At 37.7% G+C, this 20044-nt stretch overlaps 1 protein-coding gene across 4 annotated transcripts; it reads right to left on the bottom strand.

Moving 5' to 3' along the window:
* Window positions 1-1158: 1158 nt before the first annotated feature.
* On the bottom strand, window positions 1159-18885 carry STK17B (serine/threonine kinase 17b). 4 transcript variants are annotated; one of them, XM_084524087.1, is made up of 8 exons: window positions 18773-18885; window positions 16632-16787; window positions 11861-12073; window positions 8072-8216; window positions 7690-7816; window positions 6756-6804; window positions 5092-5271; window positions 1159-3948 (listed from the first exon to the last, which is right to left on the bottom strand). In XM_084524087.1, the coding sequence occupies exons 2-8, from the start codon at window positions 16751-16753 to the stop codon at window positions 3666-3668; spliced, it is 1119 nt and encodes a 372-aa protein (XP_084380213.1). In that variant the 5' UTR covers window positions 16754-16787; window positions 18773-18885; the 3' UTR covers window positions 1159-3665. The 4 variants fall into 4 exon arrangements, with proteins under 4 accessions (XP_084380213.1, XP_084380215.1, XP_084380214.1 ...); XM_084524089.1 differs by having other exon boundaries at window positions 16632-16776; window positions 18768-18820; XM_084524088.1 differs by having other exon boundaries at window positions 18768-18786.
* Between the last annotated feature and the right edge of the window lie 1159 nt (window positions 18886-20044).

Below are 20044 nucleotides of genomic sequence, written 5' to 3'. Positions count from 1 at the left end.
GGTTGTTTTTTTTTTTGGTTTTTTTTTAATAATTTAGACTTCTACTTGAAAATTAAACAATTGTACAGTTAGTGCCCTAAAAGGCTAATATTTGTGTAACAAACATTCAATTTAAATTTCCTTACATGGCAAAAGCCATTAGAATCTACCATAAAAAATACCACCTCAATAAATACTGCAAGACTAGACTATTATGTATATAGGAACCATCTTTTTACGTCTGAAATAGGAACCATTAATGTGTCTGTATTTTAGACATAAAGATGTTCTAGCAAGTTAGTTGATTCATTAGTAGTAGTCAGCATGGTTTCACTGAGAGGAAATCATGCTTGACCAGCTCGATAAACTTCTGCAAAGAAACAACTGGCCTGGTAGCTGAGGGGAGGGTAGTAGATAATGTCTACCTCTGCTTCAGAAAGGCTTTTGATACTATCCCACGTAAGATCCTCCTATGTGAACTACTGATACATGGGGCTGGATGGGCAGAAAGTAACGTGGATTGAAACCTACTAACTTCAGTTAGGTGGATTGAAACCTGAGCAGCTAGGCCCAGACAATGGTGATCAATGGCACAAAGTCTGGTTGGAGGCAAGTAACTCGTGGTGTCAGTACTGGGTCCAGTCCTGTTTAACATCTTTATTAATGATCTGGATGATGGGGCAGAATGCACCCTCAGAAAGTTTACAGATGACACAAAAGTGGGAGGAGCGACTGATGGCATTGTGCAGCCCTCCACAGGGACCTCAACAGGCCAGATAAATAAGCCATGAAATTTAACAGGAATCCTGCAGTCAGGGAGGAACAGCCCTGGGCACCAACACACACTGGGAGCCACCCAACTGGAAAACACCTTTGCAGAAACGGAGATGAGGTCCTGGTGGCCACCAGGCTGAACATGTGCCAGCAGCATCCCCTTTCTGCAAAGGCAGCTCACTAATGGTATCCTGGGCTGCATGAGGCACAGTACTGCCAGCAGGTCAAGGGAGGCAATCCTACCCTTCCCTTTCTTGGAGATGCTCAAAAAGCCAGCTACACACAATCCTGGGATGGATCTCCAGGTGGCCCTGCTTGAGCTGGAGGGAGGGAGGGGGTTGGACCAGATGACCTCCAGAGATCTCTTCCAAACGCAACCATTCTGTGAAGAAATGAAAACAGAACTTTTGAAAAAAGGAAAAGTTTATTACTTTTTTAATATAAAAAGGTCATGAACTGCATTGAAATACGTCTTCAGTCATCTTAAAATGATCACCATCGCTCATGATGATGAGTTACTCACCACTCGTTTACAATTCATAATCTCCAGTAATATGGCAGGAAGCAAGACGGGCTAAAAATTTTCTACGATGTATGTATTTACATTCAACAGAAGTTACGTATGCACATTAATATTTTTAAAATAAATCCAACATGCTGATCCAAACAAACTGATTCAAGGCATATTTTGAATTTACATGAAGTACAAACTTCAAAACGTAAGTTTCTTGGATAAGTCCAATTTATTTTTATTTTTTAAATTTAAAGATAAGTTAGCTCCAAAAGTAGTAAGAAATGTAAACATCAGATAACATGATAAAAACTTTAAGGAATAATAACTTTTTCATAAAGTGCTGGCATATGCTTTCAGCTTTATTTTCAGATGCTAATAAACAGAACACTAGTACAAAGACTTTCACAGGCTTCCCAGCTGTAATTTCAGAGCAGTAATAATTCTGGAGACTTAAAATGCAACACCTTTCTACCTTTATCCATTACAGCTTTTTTACATTTTATTCTTTATCTTCAGTGAATGTTAACTTCTAAACATGTCTGCATAAAATAGTTTAAAAATAAGGACTTTGAAAAGTAAGTTTATGAAGTACCTGAACACAATCCAACTACCTCCAGCAAACTCATTTTATAATTATATATTATCATTATCACTGTAAATAAAATACATAGAGGAGAGTCAGTGCAGTTCATTTATACGCCTAAGCATCTGAGCTTTATCCATGCTATAATTTCATTTCACTTGAGATTAAGTCTCAGATTTTTTAAAATTTTTATTTCTTTTACTTCTGCAAATATAAGATGAATACATCTCAGCTGACTTCACTTGTCAACAGAAATGTCACCCAAAATAACAGAAAACAGTCCTGAACTTCCTCCATGAAACCTTGCATTAAAATCTTTGTAAAAAAATTTAAAAAAATAAAAAATTGTTTCTTTCTTTCATGAAGATAAAATAAAAAACCTCAATCTGCCTAGCTATTGTCAGATCTACAGGCACACTTGAAAAGATCATCAGATTGTGATATTTTATTATACAAAACAAACCAAATCAAAAGAGTACTAAGTCTAAACTCTGAGGAGTAGAAAATCCCCAAATTACTTTGAAGTGCTATTTACTTTCCAAATATTTATAGGTGTTTTAATACATTACCTACACAAACAGACTTCCAGCCTCAGTGTTATGATTAGGATCTTATCTTGTCAGTATTTCAATGGTAGATTATTAGTTTCAGGCTGTTGAGACATGACTGTTATTTGCTCTAAGCTGAAATTTGACACAGGCACTATTTCTCAGAGACTAGTACCAGGAATTAGAAGGGATGTAACTTAAACACAAACCCACTAAACAAAGCAAATTTAAAGGCTTAAAAACAAGTATTGGATAGTTTGTCTTTAAATATTAACACACTGCAGTCCATTTCTGAGAGAGGGCAAGAAGCTAAGTTATTGTGAATAACAGTAATTGATAGAAAAATACACTGCCCATCTACACTAAAAGGGCATAATAAAAGTTTTAAAGGTTTTTGAAAGTTTTTACTGGCAAAAATAGTTATTTTCAGATTATTCAGTTATTAATTTTAACTATGAAGGGGCTTTTTGTCATTTGGTGTTTGCTCATTTTAAGATGAGGAATAGATCAACGCAGGCGGACAACTCTATTCCAGAGGTTTTATGGAAGCAAACTAGCAAGTGTATCAAATATTCACAACAGCATGGGAATCTCACCCTCTTCAAATACAACTCACTGGTAAGAGCCAGATCATTAGGCAAAAGGACTGACAATCTACCCATTTTCTGTTCAAGCATTACAGAGATCCAACACAGGAGAAATCAGGCAGAATATGCATTATAATCCCTAGGCAGACCAGATTTATATGACAGAAACATTTCCTGAACTACTAATGATCCCAGAGAGAAAGCAGTATTCCAAATGGCCCCAACAGACCTATCATAGCCCAAATAAGCCTATTAAAACAGCTAGATTCACTTTCCGTGCTTAGATCAAGTTCTTAAGGCTAGTCATAAAAATGTACATGTTATTCAGCCACTGTTTGGCAAAGCTTGAGGTTTAGACAAAAACTCTGAAAATTAGTTTAAATAAACTCTTTTTCCTGGTTTTAATCTGGCATCATTTTTGGATTAAAACTTGAAAAGTGCAAAAATACTTAATTATACCTTCTTCAAAAAATAATTCATTTTATTGGTGCTACAACCCCGATTTCTCAGGAGTGAAATCCATTGCCAGCAACGGATAGAAAAGGAAGTACCAGCATAAAAGAATCAAAGTGCATTTCCAGTATACCAACACTGCACAAATTGGCAAGCCATAATCTCATATTCACCACTGGAAAAGATTATGTTAAATTCCTTTTTGTGAAAAAAGTCTACATTACATATTAACATACAAAGTCTGTCATGAAGTCTTGGGGATACTGCAATGAATCGTCAAACCGGAAACGTTTGGAGACAGTACTGCTGTCCTCTGGAATGTTTTCTTTGTCTTCCTTGTTGCTACAAGTACCATTACAACTGGATTTTACATTCCGCTCTTCTGAGCATTTTGTTATATGTCCTGGCATCAGAGAAGGGCAGCAAGTTTCTTCAGGGCTGTGCAAGAGTATGAACTCCCCTTGCTGCAACCAGAAATGGGAGAGACAGGCCTCTGCTGTGGGTCTTTCCCTTTGAAAAAGAAGTATCAAAAGTTGCTTAAGTTAATTTCAGAAACACTACAAATGGAATTAAAATATTTCTGCTTAATATTTCTCTGCATACATCAGAATTGACAGTATTCCTTGACCCTGTCCAGACGTGAATTTATACAGCGTGCCGATTTCCTCAAAGTAAGAACTTCATGGATATCATTTTCCTTCATAATCCCCTCCTATCAAAGGACCTTTGTCCCAACCAGACAGGGGCACTCCTGCTTGCTTGCAGGCTTTCTGATAGTGACTACTGTATCACCACAAGTGACAATACACAGCAATATACATGTAAATGATGATTCCTGATGATGCTTATTAGAACACAGCTAGCTGACTTTATAAAACATTATCCTCCAGTACAAACACCTTTTGGGTCTTTTTTAGTGCATTTTGCTATTGCAACGGTTAAAAAAAATCCATATTTAACACTACACAGCAAGCACAGACATAGTTGATCCCTATAATTTTTACAATTTTGTCAAAGTTCAGCTACTTCGAAAGGCCTTGATTAGACTCTAAACACCCAAAGAAAGCTAATTTATAGAATTATGTATTAGAAGCAAAGAAAAGTTTGTGCTTTTGATTGTGATTTTTTTTTGACAAGACTGAACATGCAAAGCACTATGCATATATACACACAGGTACGTGTTCCTGAAGAATATATGCTCAGTCACAACACAGACAAGTTTTTCTATAAGACGTATTAAAAGGTAAGTCAGGAAACATGAATGCATGCATCAGAAAGATGACATTTTCTCTCTCCAAATTGTGTAATGGAAGGTTAAATTGTAGACAAGAATCTGATCTTTCCAGAATACATTTCATGAAATTCATTAATAATCTGTCCTCTGAATGAAATACACAAAGTCAAAATATGAAAAATTGAGCAAACTCAAAGCATAACCCTGACTACAATAACAGCTAGTGAACCAAAGATCCTTCTCATACATGAGAAAGCAGAAACCTACACTTTAAAATATCTAGCTGATAATACCAGTGCATTGTGAAACGTCTAACTGATCACATCAATGATACTAAACTCCCAAATTAACATTCACGTTTTCTATGTGCTCGCAGACATAAAAGGTAAGATTCTTGTCCTGAAGAATTTGTTACTTACTCTGGATTTTTTATGAGAAGTTTTTGGATGAAGTCTTTGGCAGGCTGTGAAATTGATGAAAATGTTTCTTCTGAATAATCCACGTTAACTTGAGATATATTAAGGTAAGTTTCTTGATTGTCAGCTCCCACAAACGGAGATTCTTGTGTAAGCAGCATGTACGAAATTACACCTATGTTCCTGGGGTAAGAACACAATGTAAAATTCTATGAGGATACCTAAGCAATACAGCATCCACTTCCCTCCCCCCCCCCATTTGTTGTGCTGCAGATCAAACTTCTTGATGTGTGCCACATTCAAAGAATTAAAACCAGGATGTGATCTCTAAGTTCTATGCGATTGAAACACGGATGCATGTACACACACAAGAAACTGCACTTCAAATCTCCAGGAAGGGAGAGGGTTTTTTTTTTGTTTTGTTTTGTTTTTAATTGCTATTGCTTACTTTCAATAAACCTTTCTTTTCCTGCCGTGGAGACTATTATGAAAAGGAAAAATACAACTTTTACACAGGCTGTTCTTTGAGATATGGCAGTTCTGGAAGACAGGACTGAAGAACAATAACAAAAAAAAAAAAACACCTTTCTAATTTGCATGTAAATAAAAGACAACCCTTCTTTCACAATAATTCCGAAAGAAGTATCAAAGATGGAGATTTTGTCCACCTGTCTATACAATCAGGACCTGATTTGTGCTACAGCATCCTCTTGCTGAGATTTTTTTCCCTAAGCACACAAATGCGAGTACGACACATCATACAATTTATTATAGTATCTTGGAGGGTTTTTTTGGATGCACAGAAAAAATGGTTTTCTGATCAAAGTGTCAAATGTTAGTACACATTACAGTGTGGAAGTATGTAGCTGCAGTGTTCAGGATTCTGAGTAGAATGCCAATAGTTAATTCTTGTGTCTTCCCACAAGAGTAGGCAAATAAGTTGTAAAAAAAAATAAATCATGAACAGATTTAATTACTGTTATGAGTTGAAAATTTCAATGGAGTAACTAGATCATAGCAACTTTTAAAACTGAAATTCAATTATATAGATGCACAATCTATATAATTATATAAAAAAATATATAATTATATATAAAAATATACAGAACATGGGAACGTTACATTTTCAAGGAAGCATCTCAAAGCTAGCCTTTACCCTAATATGGTTCATTAAATTAAAGCTGTAGATTAGTTTAAGATACTTAACTCATTTTTATGACATTCTGTAGAAACTGATACTCCTCTAAAGTAGAAAGTTAACATACTTAAAATTGCCATTATAAGATTATTTAATGATACAGAAGTGGTGAGGGAGGAGTGTCCCCATGTAGGTAATAACCTGAAGCATTTTGTCCAATAGTAATTAATACCTCATGTATGCTGACAGTTGCTACTTCCTTAGATCAAAAAAGTACACTCTGTATGTTCAGAAGCCACTTCACTTCATAGTAGGTGTGCAACAGACCCTCATACAGTAATTCCTCAAAGCTCTAGTTTATATCCTAAACACTCCTTCCTCTCCCAACTCTCCCCTCGTCTGTTCAGCCCATCCAATAGAACAGTATTCTTGTAAGCCAGATAAAACTGCAGCAGAGTCTGGATCTGGCACCCAGACGGTTAACTGGTCCTGCCTACCCCAATGAAATGAATTAACAAATACAACCTACCACATATCTGTAGCTGTGGTAATAGGATCGTAGTTTAAGATTTCTGGAGCTACAGAAAGGGATGAGAAAGAAAAAAGACAATTTAACAGGCACATTATCCAAGAGAACTTGAATCATACGGTACATTTCTGACAGCTTTTGGTAATCATTATTAAGAGATTAAGCATGTGGTTTTCAACTTTATTTTTTCCAAAGGGTGGAAAAAAAGGCTATTCCAGTTATTCAGACACTGAAATGGCATCATATTGGTTTGAGCCTATTCTGTCCCAGTCCCAAAATATTTCCAAATCAGATGTATGCACCTAAAAGATTTTGCTTATAGATTTTCAGGCACACAGCTTATTATAGGGAATGCATAAAGCCTCCAGCATATTAACACTGCAAAGCCAGGTGGCCAAGCCAATTTTAGGGCCAGTAGCAGTAAGCATACATTGGATAAGATACTATTCACCACAGATTCAAGTACTCTTAAAAACCACAAGTGTGGGCAATTTTTTTTAAGGACACCTGTCCCTCAGAAGGCCAAGTGTTAAAGGAGATTTTTCACTTTCCCAGGAATATTTTGATCTCATTATATCATCATACAAATGACAACGCTCCGAATTCATAGAACAGGTCTTTGTGAGTGAATGCGAATGTTGTATTTCTACTCTAATCCCAAGGATTTAATTTCCAAAAATTCCTGATAATTTTATAGTCTGCAGCAACAGGTTGAATACTATGTAGCATAAAATAAGGTGTCCTTTATAATATGAATTTGTTTTGCATGCAAGTATTTGTTAACTTCTCTAAAAAAAAAAAGAGCATCTCAAAACAACACGTTGACTTGTCCTGTTGTTTGCTCTCCAGCAACAACTGATAAGTTGATAAGCATATTACATCAGCATTTTCTTCAAAACCACCCATCAGAAACAGTGAAGCGACTCTTCCTTACCTAGGTATTCTGTCGTTCCCATGATTTGCCGCAGTTCACTAGTACTCTCAATCTTCCGAGACATGCCAAAATCTACAATTTTCACATCACCAAGAGGATTGATGCTGCTCAGCAAAATATTTTGAGGCTAGAATAGAAAACATTTAATTCTCAATTCATAAAATATAATATTAAAAAAAAAAGCCATAATATACCAAATGACATCTCAGTTTATATTACTCAATTTTATTTAGGTTACTGAATTTTATTTTTTTTAAAAAGTATTTAATCTCTAGTATACTGGGTTTTCTCATCTTTGCTATGTATTCAGCAAATGATCTTGATTATCAGTATCAAACTGAAGACTGAGTACTTAAAAAAAAAAAGTCTGATGCAGCCTCACCTTTAAATCAAGATGAACAATATTGTTTTCATGCAAGCAGCAAAGTCCTTCAAGTATTTGCCTTATAAGTCTTATTATATCACTTTCACCAATTCTGTCATCCAGATCTGGGACACATAAGTTAAAGATTTCTCCTCCAGCAGCACTGAAACACATTCAGGAACACTAATGTATTAAATTTGAAAATTTAAGCTTGGTTATGAAGTTTTATATATAGTATCTATTTATATAATTAAGTATATATTCATTTATCAGTAGCTATTTACTAAATATTCATCCTAGAGTCTGAGAATATTTTTTTTCTTCTTTGAACATATTAATCCCAAGACAAGTTATGTAAACACTTAGAAAAGGGGAAAAAATAAGACCTGGTGATGCTTTTTATTTCCTCATAGCTGGCAACAATAGTTCAGAGGGTAAAATTGAATGTTGTGGCTAAATTGCTCACAATTCCTTGGAAAATTCAAGCTTGCTATCTTGTCAGTGAGCCTGAAGATGCCTTGAGGGTGATCAGTTCTATCACCATTCCCTAATAGAAGACACCTTTACAAGTTAAACCTTAAAATTTTTCAATTGGTTCCATAAATAACTTGAAGCAATAAAACCAACCAGTATTCCTATTCTCTGATTTGGGGACTGAAAAGTCCAACACTGGTACAAACCACAATGCAATGAACAGAACAGACAGAGTTGCTGAAGAATATCTCTGGAATGAGAAGAAACTGCCTACTTGCTACCATAGGTACTAGAAGACCAGTAACTAGTAACTAGAAGACTAGAAATCAGTTCTGTCAGAGAGCTACAAGGAATAAAATCTAGCACACTGCAATACACAGCTGCCTGGTCAGCTGGTGAGCAGTATGTTCACAAACTCTTGTAGATATAGAATATGCTGAAATACGAGGACTTAGCTCTGTCACTGTGATAGTTACCATTTCCACACTAGCAACAAGTATGAGATTGACAAGCTTCATTACATGCGTTTATTTATTTTACACAGCATCTCAACATGCCTTCCTCAAAGAAGGCTGTTGTTTACTTACAGAACCCTACCATTACTAAAGCATAAAAGAAACATGGAAATAACCTTGGGTAATCATCTTGAATGTGGTTTCTTAGTTGCACTCTACATGTTGCCACAGTGTCAGCTGTTTCCTTTCAAGCCGGGTATGAAATCATTGTTCAGCCTGCTCTAACCGCCTGAAGTTTCTCTCTCAAGAATAAAGGGTTACCTCAAAACTACAGCTCAGTAAGCCTGAATTCCATCATTAGCAATATAATAGCCTATAAAGAGATAAGATAATGGACAATGTGGATAAACAGTTACTAACCTGCTGAAGCTATGGGAGGTGTCAATAACACCTCACTGCCTTTATGACAAAATGTAGCTATGAGATTTCAAATTTAGCAAAGATTTCAGCACTGTCTCCCATAGTATTCTTGTACCCAAGTTACAACATTATGGTCTGGACAGGTGGGCCAGATGGGTAAAGAGCTGAACAGTTCTGCTGTAAATGATTTGGGGGACATTAAAGACAGCAAGCCGAATGCGAGCAAAGGCCAACAGCACCTTGTCCTGTAATACCAGAAGCAGAGCAAGTAGGTTGACGCAAGTGACTCTACCTACTGACTCTACTGCAGACCACAGTTAGAACACAACATCCTCTTTCTGGCTCCCCAGTTCAGGGAAGTCATTAAGCAAATGAGTTCGTCTGAGAGCCACCAACTGAGAAAGTGAGTAAAAGAGTACCAGATGAGCTGTAGCATACACAAATGTAAGGTATCTTCAGAAAAATAACATAATGCAATACTACATAATGCCAAACTTTGAACTGAAAGGTACAGCTCAGGAAGTCTTGACCGAGTTCTTTGAAGTAACTCTACTGCTGTGCAGCAGCAGGCCAAAAAAGCCAACATACCCTCAGTATCATCAGGAAGGCTGCTGAGAACAAAACAAAGCAGTGAAGATGCTTTGCCTTATTAAGAGCATTAATTGAATTCGTTTCTCTTTATTCAGAAAATGTGCACTTACACAATCCGATTCTTGCATCTTCCAAATAACCCTATCAATACAATCCAACATTAGTAAGGACCGTATGCAGCAGGAAAAATACAGTAAAATGGGAAATGCTTATTAACTACTCTATGAGGAAGGGACTGCAGAGTTCTAAAAATAATGAGAATATATATATTCTGCTACAGAAGGACAATTTAGAAGTATAATCAGCCCTCTGCTTATTCCAACAGCACTAGGAACATTTACTACAAATCTTCTGAACACTACTACAAAGCAGACCATTAGGATTAACACCACCGTAGTACAAGGAAGTTGTTTCGTGACAGGGCTCTAATATGCGAGACAGAGTTGGCTGAGCTAGGAAAATCAGTACAGCCTTTATGGGAACTCGTTATTGATAATAAGTTCAAAACTCGTCATCTGGACTTTGTCTTTACTTCTATATTACTATTTCAGGCCTCTCTCAAATAATGTGTTAGGGATCATTTAGTTTGAAGAAAAAAGGCATTTCTCTTTTCTTCTTTGAAAATAATCTAGCTAAATTTGAAAAATTAAAAGGAATTTATCACAGCGTGTGCAGATCACCATTTCTTCAAATACTTTATACGCAAAACTTAAATTCTACTTAGAGAAAGCCTTGCTGAGCTCATTTTACCAACAGCATTTTCGTTTCTTACACTCTGAACATTTACACATACATCAAATATGATGAATAATTCAAATTCAAACTAATTCCCACATTAGAAGACTAGTTTTCAGAGATTATGAGCAGCCACAAGGGCATCTAATAAAAGATGTGAATTTTGGAGGAAACAGCTACAGAAGCTAAACAGTTTTAAAGCAAGAAAAACACTAACTTTAGAAGTTCAAAATCTGCAAACGAATTGCAAATTTCAATCATCAAGAAGTATCACGTAGTAACTGCACTTTTTAGAGGATTTTTTAGAGGAGGAATTGCCCAGCTTCTCTGAAATCTATGTACTTGCTATCAGCAAGTATTGTTTGCTTGCTTTTGTATGTTTTAGGTTGCATCAAAGCATTATGCACCTTCTATGGGATTCTCTCTGGTCAGCTCAACATGAGAGATTCTTTAAGAAAAAAAAACACAACAATTAAAACAAACCCTAGCATATGTGTTCAGGTTTTATATTAGCCTGATCTGAAAATTGATCAAAGGATATATATATATTTTTAATCCAACTAACACAAGAAATGAATTGCGCAAATTAAATGGTAAAGTTTTAATTAAAATTATCCTACTGAGTGAGACAGTATTTACAGGCACCAGAACTATTTCAATTTGAAATCAAGATTCAAAGTGTTTACGGAACTGAGTTATGCAGCGAGGAAGAGAAAATATATATATATATATATATATATGTATGTATTTTGATAGCAGTCCCTTAAAAATGCCTTTATTAGTCCACATTTTAAATTTTGAGTACAGAACTAGTATTGGTTTTAGTGTATTTTGTTTTATGCCTCTGTTCTACATTGTTTGACATAACCAATTAGCTACGGATGTAACAAAATACATGTACAAATTCAAAGGTTTAAATTACAGCAATGGATTCAACTCTTGAATTCACATGAAAATACCAAAGAAAGCCCACAGAGCTTAATAAAGTCAACAAAAAAACATAATGAAATATTAGCATAATGCATACAGTGTACTTGCTGTGAGTCTTCTGAGTGTTCAGACAACTCATGCAAAAAATATATTGATAGATTTGTAACTAGCAATGTGGGACATCTGACGAAGGCATACTTACTATTCCAACACTAGGATGATCTCATTTGCCGTTTCATAGACTTCATGGAGATTAACTATGCGAGGATTAGATTTCATTAATTCAAGCACAGCAATTTCATGGAGAATCTCTGCTTTGCAGTCTTGACCTCTTCTTCTTTTCTTTAAAAATTTAGCTGCATATTCTTGGCCTGTGGATTTAGCTATGCATTTTCTAACGACAGCACATCTTCCTCTGCAAAATAAAAGGGAAAACATTAGGACTGAAGACATAAAAAGTAATTAGATTGGCATTAAAATCAAAAGCATGGAAACTTTAAAAAAAAAAAAAGTATCAGGAGAATGTTATGTTTGGCCTGTTCTTATACTACTGACTGTACACTTTTTTGGCCAGTGTAAGAGAAAGCACCGTGAAGCATTAGTGAGACCCAGTACTATTCCTCTTACACACAGCAGCTAGGTGTTAAATCGGGCTATTTGCCTACATGGACATTCTCACTGTAGGATCACAGAAACATGTAACAACTCAGGTTTGAAAAGAGGTCTGGAGGTCTCTAGCCCGACCTTCAGCTCAAGTCAGGGTGAGCAAGGAGATCATATTAGACTTGCCCAGGGCTTTGTTCAGGTTACCAATATTGTTTAAAAAGCAAGTAAACAAACAAAATACACACACACCCAACCACCCTGTAGTATCCACGGGATACAGTTAAAAAAACACCAATAACAAAACATAGCACCTAGAGGATAGAGTAAAACAAGACTGTGAAAATTAGAGAAAGAACAAGGAGGGGGAGCATAAATCTAAGCTAGGGACAGGCAAAGCACTTCAGCGAAGAAAATTTTAGAGGCATAAAAAAGAACCTCCCTTCACAAACCATGCAGTACTGCTGAAAATTCAGATTACTGCACTAAGCTTAGAAACAACAGAAAAACACCCGCTACTTAGCATTCCCTTTTTCAATTACAAGTGTGCTGCTTTATTTCCTAGCCAACTGTTTAGGTATGGAAACAAAAATGTATTTTGGAAAAGATATGTTTTTAAAAGAAAACCACATAGTGTAGTTGAAACACCAAGCTGACCTTTTAAAAAAATTAGGGGAAAAAATGCAGTTTTTAAGCCAAGTTATCAAATCCTGAAAAAACAGCTTTATAATCACAAGTTTTGCATTCCCAGAAATGCCTAGTTGCATACTTGCAAAGTGTTTTCAAGTTATACCAGAAACATTATTAAAACATAACAAAAAAACCCACAACACTTGAAGGGCTAAAAGAAATCGTGTAGTGTTCTAAAAACAGTTATAAAACTGTTTGCAAAAGAAGAGACCTACTCTTATGACTTTGAGCAAACAGTGCCTTTCCATGTGTATTTTTGTTGTTGTTACCACAGCACACTAAGAACAAACTTGATGAAGAGGCTCAGTACTAGCTATATGACATCCACTTTTTCAACTATTCCAGCTTCTTCAGTAGGGAAGACTACACTGTCCTGCAGGCTTAGCCTTTCTTCTGGTGAAAAAACAAACAAACAAACAAAAAAACAACAACAACCACAGAACAATGCTTAAAAGCGACATATCTAAAATTAAAGGCACATTTAGGTGTATTTTTAGAAAAAAAGTCTAGACTTAAAAAAAAAAAAAAGGTACTAGTATCTTTCATGATGAAACTGACTTTCACTGGTAAATAACCATGTTAAATAGTTTGTACACATCAGACTGAATCATAAAACATGCAACGCTGACCTTTACTTATACTGTTATCACATACTTAGAAATGAATTCAACAAAACAGCTTCTCTGTCATCATTTAATTCTAAACCAATTAGATTTGTCTTTATTTAAACCAGTAAACTCAGAAAGCCAAGAGTACAAAACAAACAAAAAAAAAAAGGTGTGAAAGTTATTTACAAACTGATACATGCACACTCTTCATTTCAGCAACTATTTGTAAGCATGAAACAGCCAAGTACTTTCCCAACCATCAAACCAGCTTATTATTGCAGAGCATTTGAAGTTATTGAGCTCAATTTCGTAATATACTGAAGTTTGAAGATACTCCCCCACAGCTTACATTCTTGTTTTAACATCGCATTACCCCATCGACCACAAGAGTTTCTCTAAAATTAAAAAAGAGAAACTGGCTGAATTTCATGAGAATAGGAAGACCTTCCCTGATAGTTTTTAAACATCTTCCTTCTACCAGCTGTGGGTACATCAACTTTGAGGGGTCAGTGATATCCCCATAAAAACTATGGATGTAAGAATTTCTGCTTGTTAATAACTGGCACACTACCATATCGTATAAACATGTAAAGTTTAAAAGTGAGAGAATGGGGCTAAAAATCAACTACACCTTTTTAAGAAGCATCAACCAAAAAACACACAGTGTCTTAGAAACAAATTCTTAGAGTCTGATAAATATTATTAGTATTTATCTTTAGCATACAGAAACATTTTTCATTAAAGCATTGAGTTTGCCATAGGACTCCCTCTTCAATATAACTTCTTTTTCTACTGGCTGTTAATCTTTCCTTTGTGAATGGATTCTATGATTGCTTTGCCTTGCTTGGACTCTCATCTCTGCTTCAATCTGTACAGATCTCAGCTATTTCATCACCGATTCCGTGTCCTTTACCTCAAACCATTTTCAGTTGGCATCATCTTCAACCCTTACTTTACTCCTGGACTTCGTATGACCAGACTTTTTGTTGCCATGCCCCAGCACATGGGATAAGCTTGCATAAAGGCAGGATATATAGGTATATAAACAACTCATTCAAGTACCCCCCTCCTTTTTTTTTCCTGATCAATAAGGACTTGGAAAAATAAAACTACACTTATAAAAGCATCTGCAGATAACCTAATATACATACACATCTTCGAAACTGTATTTTCGCTAGTATAAGAATTTATGGAAACTGCATAGAAATCAACATTCTGGTTGAAGTTATGAAGTTGCTGTATTACTCAGTGTCTTGAAATATGGTGAGTCTTGACAACAGCTATCTCCCAAATGAGCAATAAAAAAAAAGAATCGTTGAAACTCGGAAACTCTCATATGAGGTAGTACCTCATCTTAGCAGAACAGCTGTAGCTTGAAGAAACAAGTCTAGCCAAGTTCTCTTCACAAAATTGTTTGAGTAGTGGAATTTCCCCAGAAATAAGAAAAAAAAGTAGATCTGAAGCACTGCACTGAAGCGAGCACAGTGGTTCCCCCTCCTTGTTGCCTGCAAAGCAAATGCTTGAACACAGCACTAAACAGCCCAGTTTTACAGGATAAAATGAATTTCAGGTTATTTTCATATCTCATGTTACAAACCACAGAAATTCAACTACTTCAAAAGAAGCCAAGCCATCCACTCCGGGGACAGAACTACTATAACCCACCAAACAGAACCTGCCTGCTTCATGAGTCGATGCCTTAAATACCAAAGGACCTACAAGATAAGGGTGTGGGAGGAAGAAATGGGACTTGGAAGACTTAAGCAGAGAAGAACAAAAGAACCATTTACTAAGTAGCCTGAAAAGGAAAAGAAAATTACAAGTGAAAACAAAAGCACATTACATATTTTACAGAAGCTACATAGAAAGGTGGATTTTACACACAGGAAGTGTTGCAAACACTTTAAAGATATTAAAAGAAAGGGCGCACACAAACTGTTAAGCCAGAAAAAGAAAATTTGTTTGAAAAGATACTACCCTGCTTCTGTTGCTTTGCATTTTGGCGCTAATTTTATTATGTCTGTTTTTGCATGTACAGGAAGTATCAAAGACTGAGTTTGGGAATCCATGAAAAAACTGCTTTTGTTTGCTTTAGACATTGTCTCACAGATATGCATGATCTGAAAATGCACGATTTTAAGAATACTGGAGTTTTAGGGGATAGTGCATATAACTGCTTCTATAGAGCCTGAAATTCAAAACGGGTGCTCACAAAGTGGTAAGAATAAAGGAAGGTTAAGGGCTGCAAGGTCTATTTTATTATAAAAGAGTACCAGATAAAGCACATGCAAGAAAAAAAAAAAAAACAAACACAATAAAACAATAAAGGTGAAAGCAGTTACAAAGTCTCAGCTAAGAGGCTCTTCCACGTGCCCAAGTTGGAGGTACAAAGGATCACTATGTGGCCCAGGAATGCCTTAGTTAAAACTGACCCGTGCCACTTTCAATCAAGGAAGTTGGAAGTATGACCATGCTTCCATGTTTGCAGGCCTTTATAACCAATTCCCTGAATATTTTCAAGGTATGAATTAACCCGCTGATTTTAAATAAGCATTAACTCAGATGTCTGTAACAGAATCACAAATACCAAGGTTTTAGTTTCATTTACTATTTTACTACTGCAAACACGAACAATGGAAACAGACTACAAAGCTACTCTCAAACAGCAGCCAGTTAGCAACCTGGCCATAAAGGGGAAAGAAAGAAGGTCTTGGTTTTCTGGATTAAAAAAAACAATACTCAGACAAACAGCCAGAAACACCAACTCAGAATTCCCATTTTTGGCTTGCAGTATTACCTTATGTTATCTCTTCTTGAGTTTATATCCCCGTAATGTGGCACGGCACTGGACAGGGGAAAGGAAAGAAACCTTTTCCTGCTCCCTAAAGAACCTATCAGGCACTGAAAAGAAGGAGAAAAAGAAGGGGAAAAAGAAGGGGAAGGTGGGTGCATAATTTATTCCCTATCTACAACCATAGGCTTTCTTTCTGGCAAACTTTTATCATTGCACAAAGAATTTTCCTACAGCAGAAATTCCTGTTACTAAAATAAAATAAATAGGAACAGCCTTACCTTCCCAGCTCTTTTGACTCCAGCATGTAAAAGTTGTAGAAATTGTCCGTCCTGATTTGTGTCTGCAGAGACATGGCTAACAAGCCGGAAAGGCTCTTGTTCTCCAGCTTTCTCCTGGACATGGTTAGGAACAGGTCTCTCTCCCCTACCAGTCACCTGTTAAAGCAAAATAATTAAGTTATGGAAATCCCACAATAACAGTGCAAGCAAGTAGATATTGGGGCTTAGGTCTATCAGAATACAATGATCTGAAGTTTAATAGCGACCAGAATAGTACACATTTAATCACTCTAAATATAAAACCATAAGGAAATATTAGTCAAGAGAATCAAGTGATGCTAAGAACATTAATTCAAAGATAAACTTTAAAAAAAAGCCCTTTTAACATTTGAGACAAAATTTTCCTCCCCCCCCAAGCAGATCCATAAAATATTAGAGATAACCATAAATTCTAATAAGAATATTAGTAACTATTTAAACTATTCATGATTTATACTTTTTTTGTAGCTTTATGAAAACAAGCTTTAACTATTTTGGATTCCTGCTAAGTTCCAGCAGTTCCCTGAAGCTTCCACTGGCATCCCTGACTGCCTTAACCAAAACTCTATCCTATTTGCTGTCTACAGCACAGCAGGAGTAGTTTAGCACAAGAAAAATAAGTTTTCTTCTAGTGGAAAGCTTCAGACTTTTTATTAAACCTTACACATAGCTAATTTTATTTTCACACCGGATTAATTGTCAGAAATCATGATGAAGGGTCACCTTTCACGCAAATTCTGATAATTCAGAACCAAATGATGTAGTAATCACAAGTAAGTTACCTTAATAAAACAGAAGAACGGCACATTATGAAAATACAACTACCACATTAGTTCTACTACTGACAAGAAAAAAGCAAGTTGAGAATAAGCTAAAAATATTGGATTTTGGCATTCACATTTACAGGCCTGAAGCATCTCTTCAGGTGTGCCGTAAGAGCAAAGCAGAAGAAGGATACTGAAGGATAACAGCATTCCTAATTGACAGTTTATTTCAAGGTAAAGAGGTTTCCTTTGTTATTAAAGAAAAAAAAAAAAAAAAAAAGAAAAAAAAAAGAGGCACATTACAGTGCAGATACAGTTAACAAACATTAAAAAACCTTTCAGTTTTCAGATGAAAGCAGTGTACTATCAAAAACTTCTGGGGGAGCACTCGAACTAATAATGTTTCAAATGCACTCCAGCTCCCATCTAACAGTGCTCAAATCCACAGTTCTTGGAACATGATTATTCACATTGGAACTATTTTGGATTTAAACCATGATTCATGCTTTAGCAGGGGACAGGGACCTACACCGTTCAAAAATATTTTTAAGTCGAATTTGATAAGCATGATTTAAGAATTTATTGAGGGGTCACAATACAGTCTAACATGCATGTCTTTGAATCAGCTTTTTGGAGCAAACACGCATTTCTTTCTCCCCAGTTCTAGGGCAGTTTATCATTTAACCTACCGATTCAGGGGGTTGAAATTTTGTAACACTCTCCTTTGAGGTGTACTCACTAAATACTGATCAACAGCTAAAGTTACCTTGCTACTGCAGGACTTGAGCTCAAACATTTCTATTATATGCGAACAAACTGATTAGGAGCTTGCTGTTATTACATCTAATAAGCAAGGTTTCATCATGTTGTTACTCTCACAGTTTTACGATCAAGGTGAACTTTTGCCTTATGCTGAATTAGCTTTGTTTCTCCGGTAAGAAGTCGCATCTCTCCTCAGCTTGGCGTCACGGAGAAAACCGAAGAGCACATCCGCAACCGGCAGCAACCCACAACGAGGCACCGCGACCCGACTTTTTAAACCCCCCTTAGCTCCGACAAACCAAAAGCCACACCGGCACTACCGATGCAGCGCACCAGACCCCTCGGCAGCCGCGGCTGGAGGCAGGAAGGCGGCCGCGAGGCGCAAGACCCCCGGAGCAGGCGGCTGCAGGTGGGCGGCGGGGCGCTACGTGTCACCGCCCGGCCCTCGCTCCCCTCAGCGCAACACGGCCGGGCCCCGGGCTCGCCGCCCTGTGGCACCCCCGTGGCCTGAGGCGGACACGGGCCGGCGCCCCGCTCGCCCCCATCCCACCCCCCCCTCACCTCACCTCACCTCACCTCACGCCCGGCGAGCCCCTCACAGGCCGGCGGCCGCCCCCGCGCCGCGCGCCCCCGCCAACCGCCGCGCCCGCCCGGCCGGCGTTTGAAAAGCGCAGCCCGGCAGAGCTGGCGGCCCCGGCGCCGCCCGCTCGCCCCGCCCACTCGCGGCGGCGGGCAGCCAATCCGAGCCCGCCGGGGCCGGCCGTCTCTGCGGCGATTGGTCAGGCGCCGCCCGCCCCAGGCCGGGCAGCGCCCCCGCCCGGCTGCCCTCGCGCCGCTGAGGCGGCCGGGCTGAGGCGGCCTCAGCCCTCACAGGAGTGGCTCGGCCCCCCTGGCAGCGGGGGGACGCTGGGGAGGAGCTAAACCGCGTTAACTCGGGGCTTCAAAGGCCCGGTCTGAGCACAAAAAGTAGCCCTAAACGCGCTTCAGAAATAAACTGCAGTTAGAGCTCTGGAATAGCTGGCACTGGCTTGTCAAATCGCTTTCCTCGGAGAAGCAATCCAAGCAGCCGCCCCAGAAACGTGCAGACATCCGCTTTATAATAAATCTGCCGTGAAGGCAGTAATAGTACTGGAGCATAAGAATTTTTGAGCTATGAATTTAATTTTAGCAGTGCACCATCAGAGCTACTGGATTAATACTGTTTATGCTGTGACCACCAGAACCACGGGTAATCGCCGTGTGCTTGGAGCGGACTGTGCCCAGGTCATGCTGTCACAGCGACGGCTAGATTCACACTGAAGTAACGTAAATAAAGATGAGACACATAATTTGGGAAAATTGAAAGCATTTTTTAAGACTTTGGAATATGTTATACCACACAGCTGAAACAAGAAGGTTTATCTACAGAGAGCAAGAGCTGCCTAACTAGCAGTTCACTTGAGCAGCCCTAGCGTAACTCCTGCTCACTTGAGCTTCCATCTAAGTTATTAGCATTTTGCACTATGGAAGTTTTTGACAAAGAAGTCTAGTATCTTTTTTCTGTCCTACAGAGCTCTACCATCCCTGCAAAGTTCCAAACCATACCCTTTTGTTCATTTTAACACGGTTTCAAGTAGATTTGAATAAATAGAATAAAAATACACATAGAAAAGATCGGTTCTGTTGAAAAGCATTCTTTGTGTGGTATGAAAAGCAGCATTCTGAACATACCGACTGATCCACAAGAGTAAAATTAAATTCTGACTGCAATGAAGATGCTTTAGGTTATTATAGCACTTGGTGCCAAAAAGTAAATGACAGTGCTTTTGTTTGTCTCCTTAGCTGTTTGTGTGTCGCTACCAATCCTTG

This window comes from Aythya ferina (genome assembly GCF_964211825.1).
Source record: "Aythya ferina genome assembly, chromosome: 6".
Taxonomy (NCBI): Eukaryota; Metazoa; Chordata; class Aves; order Anseriformes; family Anatidae; genus Aythya; species Aythya ferina.
The sequence above is the reverse complement of the archived record's forward strand: the minus strand, read 5'-3'. Positions and strand labels throughout refer to the sequence as shown.